The 7,596-nt window shown below is 28.9% G+C and overlaps 1 protein-coding gene across 1 annotated transcript; it reads left to right on the forward strand.

The window, feature by feature from the left end:
- Nucleotides 1–4,509: 4,509 nt before the first annotated feature.
- On the forward strand, nucleotides 4,510–6,877 carry LOC131654866 (S-type anion channel SLAH4-like). The gene is made up of 2 exons (XM_058924793.1): nucleotides 4,510–5,383; nucleotides 6,597–6,877. Exons 1-2 carry the CDS (start codon nucleotides 4,511–4,513, stop codon nucleotides 6,855–6,857), a joined length of 1,134 nt encoding a protein of 377 aa, XP_058780776.1. The 5' UTR covers nucleotide 4,510; the 3' UTR covers nucleotides 6,858–6,877.
- Nucleotides 6,878–7,596: the final 719 nt, after the last annotated feature.

A 7,596-nucleotide genomic window follows, 5' to 3' on the forward strand; every position in this document is an offset into this window, starting at 1 on the left:
CAACATAAATCGCTTAAATTTGTTTTAAGTTTTTGAAAATCGTTTTTATCAATGAAAATTTAGAACAATTGTGATTGGAATTGTTTTAGCTTTAAGACAAAATTCATAATTTCTAGAATTACGCCGCCATGGCTTCTCATTGTGACACAATTTGTAAGTTATGTGGTATGGAAGATTGGAGCGTAAGTCAATAGTGCCATATTGCATATACATTGTTACAAGGTTTCAAGAAGACTAATCTTCTTCACATGGCCATCAAGGAACCATGACACGATCCTCCCTTTAACTTCCTCTTTTTAACGTACTTGTGTTTCTTAAGGATGACAACGGGACAGGTCGGAGACGATTACTACCTCCCCCAAATCCAAACCCAAGTTCCTAAATAATTTTTGTTCTCCTCTCCAAACTTAAACCGGGATGGAGAATTAAAACCCAAACCCGACTCAAACAGGTTTGAGTTGGGTTCGGGTATCCCCGCCCATCCACCATCCATTTAGTGAAATTATTTTTTTTTAACAAAAATATTTTTTTTCTAAAACAAAACAATTTCGTACATACATTTAAAATATTTTAAATAATAAATACAAATCAAAATATCAAAATATTGACCACTTATTTAATATTCTAAATTATTAAAAATAAATATTAATATACATTATGAAATAAACGAGATGGGTATTAGTGTCCTCATTACCCGATCCGTTCTCATATTTTATAATTGGAGAAAATTCAAACTCGAATTCAAATTCAGTCAAAGCGAATTATCCCTATCAACTTCGAAGCGGATTCTGATGAGTACCCGCATGTATAGATTTTATTACCATACCTAGTGTTTCGTCTTCACTTCACTTCTCTTCAATGCAACCTTCACTACGTGTGAGGATTGTGGAGTTGTTTGGTTTGAATTATTTGAGATGATTTCAATTTCCCACATTACTCTTGATTCCATGTATAAAATACTACAAAACATGCAATATTAATAAAAAATAAAAAATAAAATGTAAATTCTACTTACCGAAGTACTTTTGTGATCATGCCTAAGTACTACTAGCCTTCTCAAACTTCAAAAGAGATAAGTGAAACAAAATATATCCAACTTTAGGTCTACTCAAATTTTCTTTCTTTCTCACAAATTCACTCAAATAAAAAACAGTATTATCACTCAATCAACATGCAAATACAATTCTACCATGGGTTTCAACAATTTCTAAATTGTCTATCAAATTAACATTGTAACACACATTTTTGAGATATTTAAGATTGTAACATAACTTTTGATAAAAGTTGGCTTTATTATTTGGAATTAGGCAATTTATCTTTACAATCATACAATTTTTATTTTATTTTTACCACGAGCTACAGCTTAAGAGATGATATTAGTATGAGAGACTTGACCTTCTTTTTGTTCTTAAGGGTAAACTTTCTTTCTTTTTTCCTCTGATGGATATCATTAACACATTTATTTTTTTAAGTTTCTCTTATTGCAATGATTTAAGAGCGCCACCCAAACTTAAATGTTTTGATAATGACAATTGTCAAGTGTTGATGATAACTTTTAACTGTTGGTGACAACTGTCAAAAGACTTTTATCACGATAATTGTTTCAAAGATTTTTGATGAAGGCATCAGAACAAGAAAGAGATATTTGGAGCTTCGCCCTTCATTTATATCAATATCAAATTGAAAGTGCTGGTCAATGTTGAAACAAACAAAATATCTTGAAGTTTGTGATATTTGAATATGTGAAAGCTTGAAGTCTAGAAGTTGCGAACTCGAATATATGAAAGTGTGAAAGTTCGTCTCATCTTGTGTTTGGGGTTTTTTTTCTAGTTCTAATCACTTTAATTGAAAAAGGAACAAGAGAAAGTCTTGATATACTAAGACAATGTACACATAAAAGTGTTTTCAAATATCCTTTTTTATAAAAATTCATAAAATCAATTTGGGCAAGCACAATTGGTTAGAGGTATGGTTTATCAATTACGAAGGTAAAAATGTACTATCTAATAGATTAAGAGGTTTATTTAATCGATTATATTAGAGTGTAATTCCTCCTAATTGATTAAGTGGTGTATAAACCAAACTCAGAACTATCAAAATCAATGGCTAAATAGTGATGACTTACTTGGGAGGAGAGACATTCTCTGTGGTAGAGTGAGTCATATTTCTAACTGACTCTTGAGATTACCAGAAATCAAATTAGTAACATTAAACAAATGCATATTGAGAAAAAAAAATCCAATGTGTATAAACTTGAGGGCTGTGAAGCACTGTACTCCATTTTAGGTAAAATACCGTAACGGATACCGGTATGCGTACGGTACTCGTCCGATATGCACCGAAGTTGTACCAATTTTTTTTAACTTGGTACACCAACTGGTACACATTTGGTACTATGCATCCAACTTTTTTGATTTTTTCGGCTGATATAATTCAGATTTTTTTTATTGAGTAAAAATTAGGTTATTTATTCTATTTATAACTAAAAAAAGTGAAAGAAAAACCAATCTATAACATTAAAACTTCTTTCACACTCAAGTTTTTTATCTTCTGCCGAGAGAAATTGGAGCACCTATGAATTTATTCACTCAAGAGAGTTGAGGATTAAACTTTTGTTCATACAAATCTCTGACTTCTCTCGGAAGAAGAGTAAGGTTTATAATGAAGGAGCAACACAAATGTGGAATATTGATGAGGATGAATGAGATCTATTTGATGGAGTTGGTATTCTTGAAGTTGCTAGTCTTTCTCTCGATGAACTTAAACTAGAAGCCGCTTTGTTTAATAATATTGGAAAGAAAAATATTAATATTCAATCATAATTTCATGATTTTTTTTATACTTTATAAGTGTGATTTATTTATATTGTCAGACAGATATTAATTTTTTTAAAGTAAATTGTTTTTTAATTTTAATATTTTTTTGTTATTTACGTAATATAATTTTTTTGTTACTTTTATAATTTATATTTTTTAAAAATTATACTAACGTATATGTACTTTCTAACGTATATATTATAATCGTTACATTTTTATAAAATTTTTTATGATGTTCTATGATTAAATATAATGTTCTATGATTAAATATTTATATTTCGTCAATAAATTTGTATTTGAATTATCATGAATCTTATTGTAAAATTATAAGGATAAAAAAAGTAATTTATTTTTAAAATACCTCACATTCGATAATTGAAAATGTATTGAAAAATTAAAATATTAACTTTTATAAATAATATTTTCTTTATTTAAATAATATCCTAAAAGTATTGGTTAACAAGATCCTTTAAACTTATATAAAATTAAAATTTCTCCCCTCTCTTGCTCTCCGCTCCCCCTAACCAAACAAACATACTAAACCTGTAAAGCATTTTAAAAAATGGTGGGCCTATATCATAAATGAGACTATACATTACATTATTAATCTTAATTTTAGTCTTCCTATAAAAATATTAATTGAGATGTATCTATTACTTATCTTAAACAATTAAACTATTACTTTTTATTTAATATCTATGAATATGATTTTTTTTATACTACTTTTGCAATAGAGTATAATTATTCTAGGTGTATTTTTAGCCCAACACAGTATATTATAAAAATCTAAAAAAGTGCATATTTAAAAGTGCTTTAGACTTTTTTTGAATACTCTCAAAATAAAACGAAAGAAATTGTTTATAAATATTTTCATTTCATTATCTTAAAAGATACTCCAAGAAGTGATAGTCTACTATATTTTCTTCCCTTTCTTTCTTTCCAAATGTACAAGGTGTCTTAAGTTTTCTATAGGTAAACCAATATTTAAATGTGATTAAATAAATAAAAATTCTATTTTATCAAAGATTAACTATGACAAATATTTTGTGAGCTTATATTTAATTAAAAATTACTTATATTAAATTTTGAGTTAATGCAGTAATCTATTTTACATACCTTAAAAATTACTCTAATATTGAAAAATACTGGTTACAAAATTAAATATTTGACATTTTTTGGTTTTCTTAACATCATAAAAAAGTAATCTTTATAAAAAAAAAAATTAATCTTTATATTGAGAAACACGCGTTGCAGAGTTAAATATTTAATATTTTTCTTTGCTTAACATCATAAATAAAATCAATCTTTTTACAAAGTGTTCAAAATCTCATGTATAAAAATATTACATTTTTCAATAAAATTATGAATATAATTTTTAAAATGATTTATTTTGTCGTCTAAAACAAATTTACAATACAGTTTATTGTCTGCTTACCATTCATTCCTAATTCTTAGATAATCTTTTAAAAATCATTTTAAATACAAATATTGTAATGAAAATAAAATTATCCGCGTGCAAAGGCAACCAAAATGGACCACTTTTTTATCTTAGTCATAAAACGCTTCCTCCTTTTTTCAAACTTTTAACAAAACTTTTGATTTTTAATACTACCACTTGTTAGTGTGTCCACTCTCATACTACTATAAAATCTTGCATGTTCCTTAAGCAAAATCCACACACCTCACAAATCAACATGGAAAAAATTTCCATACCAAACATTGAGCTTGTCATCATAGAAAAAAACATCACAAACCTAAACAATAACCAAAAACCAACCTCATTAATTGTCACAAAGAGATTCTTAACATGTTTGTTAACAAAACTCCATGCAGGTTATTTCAGAATCAGTCTCTCACTTGGTGGACAAGCATTACTTTGGAAAACCCTAATTGGACCAACAAAAGACACAAACATTTCAAGACATGTTCTTAGCATGTTACCTAATTCAGTTTTCATTCTACTTTGGTCTTTGTCTCTTTTTATACTCTCATTACTCTCTCTTCTTTACCTCTTAAGATGTTTGTTTTTCTTCAAGATGGTAAAAACTGAATTCTTACACCATGTAGGAGTTAACTATCTTTTCGCCCCGTGGATTTCGTGGTTTCTGTTACTTCAATCATCACCGGTAGAATTTATAACTCCTGAAACCATGACTTACTTGATTCTATGGTGGATATTCGCGGTTCCGGTGGTGGTTCTTGATATTAAGATTTATGGACAATGGTTTACTAAAGGGAAGAGGTTTTTATCGACGGTGGCGAATCCAACGAGTCAGTTGTCCGTGATAGGGAATTTGATTGGAGCACGAGCTGCGGCGGAGATGGGATGGAAAGAAAGTGCAGTTTGTTTGTTTTCATTAGGGATGGTTCATTATTTGGTGCTGTTTGTAACACTTTATCAGAGATTCTCAGATGGTGATAGTGTTCATGTGATGTTAAGGCCAGTTTTGTTCTTGTTCTTTGCAGCACCTGGTGTGGCTTGTTTGGCTTGGGAATCTATTGTTGGAGATTTTGATACTCTTTCCAAGATGCTATTCTTTTTGTCTCTATTCCTCTTCATCTCACTGGTATATATTATTCATTTTTTCATTATATATAACTTAAAAGCGACTACTATAAAACCACACGTACACAACAACCTGAAAATATGAGAGTTTAAATTCTGGTGATGATATCTAACCTAATAATATATATTAATTTATGTCGGTTGAATTAGAATTTGCAGATAAAACACTAGATAATTTAAACTGTAGTAGTTGTTTTCATGCATGGAGATTAAGTCTCCCTAAAAAGATAAGGATTTTTTTTTTAATATTTAAAGATTGATGTGAGCTTTTCCTCAAGTAATGACAAAGCTAACAGCTGGACTAATTTTTTAGTCAAAATGAAGTGTTTTAAAAATTGGTTTTTTTACACAAACATGGGATATGGATTGGAAACATTTTTTTTTTGTGTGTAAGCTGTGGACAATTTGGAAAGTCTCTATCATGTATTTTGTTGCACCACTTGATACTAAAATTCATGTGCTATATAATTTGGCCGTACAAGATTGAAATATCCTAGTTGATAGTAACATCTTAATTTAGGGATTAATTTGAAAAAAATTTAAATTATGGGACCAACTTGCAGATTTTGAAAATTTTGGGTTTCATATTAAATTTTTTAAATTTAACCTAAATGAAATCTTTCGCATATTTTTATCAACTTAACATATTATCCATAATTTTTATCCAAACAACTAATTTTAATGTAGCAATTTTGAATTCTCAAAGAAAAGTAATGTTTTCATTAAAATTTCTCATCCAAACAAATCGCTAACCTTTTGGTGGAAATATGATGCATGGTTTTAAATTGTTGATACGTTATTGCGGTCATTGAAATTGTTGTGATGTCCTTTGCGACTTTTAGTATGAATTTTAATTGACAAATATTTAAAATACACAGTTAAAATCATTTAATGTTAAGACTTTTTATTACATAAGAAAGAAACTGAGTTTTCGTATTTTGGAATTTTGAGTTTTGATTAAAATACTTAAAAAAACATGTGCAATTTTTTTTTGATATGATTTATAATGAAAGTCAGATATATGATTTTAATTCACATCGCAATCACACTCTCTAAGACTTTCTAGAAGAAGTATCAAAGTCGGATACCACTTGGTATAAGAGCAAAAGTTGAATCTTATGTTGGATTCTCATCATTAATTAATGAAGTTTGATAAAAGTCAAGGTGTGACCTAAAAAAATTAGTGATTGATATTTTTATGTTGAATTAAACAGATTTGCAGGCCAGCCCTATTCAAGAGATCTATGACAAGATTTAATGTTGCATGGTGGGCTTACTCATTTCCTGTTACAATCCTTGCTTTGGCTTCAACACAATATGCACAACAAGTCAATGGAGCATTTTCACATATTCTAATGCTCATTCTTTTGGCACTTTCTGTTCTTGTTTCTGTTTCTCTTACAGTCTTTACTCTCCTCAACTCTAAGATGCTTCTACCAGATAATGATCCCATTGGAAGCTTCCTCATTGTTTAATTCTTTTGTTGGTTATCAATAGTGCTATTTAATAGTTAAATTATTCAATTAATTATAATTTAAATTGTTTGATTATAATTAGATGTGTGCTTACCTACATATCTTAATGAAATACTAATTAATTTTGTAGTATTTGTACAAAAATAAATATGATAATTGAATATGACTGTCATTTATTTGACGCGTGCATTGGCAAATATTTGCGGTGTCACAATTTCTATTTTTAAGTTCATTTAAATATAGATTGTAATATGGGTAGTTTAATATTGACCTAAGGATGGAAAGTTCAATATGAGTAGTTCAATTATAACATCTCTTATTTATAAATAAGAGATATGATAAAAATATCGTGATAATTTTAGAAAATTTCTTTAGCCACCTCCCTATGGGGGTCACCCCCAGCGAAAATCTCAAGATACTCCTGTTTCGGAAGTTCATTTCCGAAAGCGTCTTTTTTTTGAAAAAATTGACTTATTTCGGAAGTTCATTTCCGAAAACATTATTTCGGAAGTTAACTTCCGAAATACTGCGATTTCTGCAGATTTATCAAAACACCCCCCTCCCCCAATCATTTACCCTAAATCGAAACAAAAAGTGGCAAAGGCGAAAATTTGTGCAAACAGAATTCCAAAGCTGCATCAAGGCTCCAATCACACTGCTAAACAACATTCAAAAGCCCTCAATCCTAACACTTTGTAAGTTTTGAATTTTTTAGATCTATTATTCAAATGCATGTTAT

This window comes from Vicia villosa, linkage group LG3, assembly GCF_029867415.1.
Source record: "Vicia villosa cultivar HV-30 ecotype Madison, WI linkage group LG3, Vvil1.0, whole genome shotgun sequence".
Lineage (NCBI taxonomy): Eukaryota > Viridiplantae > Streptophyta > Magnoliopsida > Fabales > Fabaceae > Vicia > Vicia villosa.

Bases quoted from the DNA above. Each gene is read 5' to 3' on its own strand.
- LOC131654866 (XM_058924793.1), top strand. From the start codon at position 4,511: ATGGAAAAAATTTCCATACCAAACATTGAGCTTGTCATCATAGAAAAA. The intron at 5,384-6,596 runs GTATATATTATT...TGAATTAAACAG, and splicing joins TATTCCTCTTCATCTCACTG to ATTTGCAGGCCAGCCCTATT.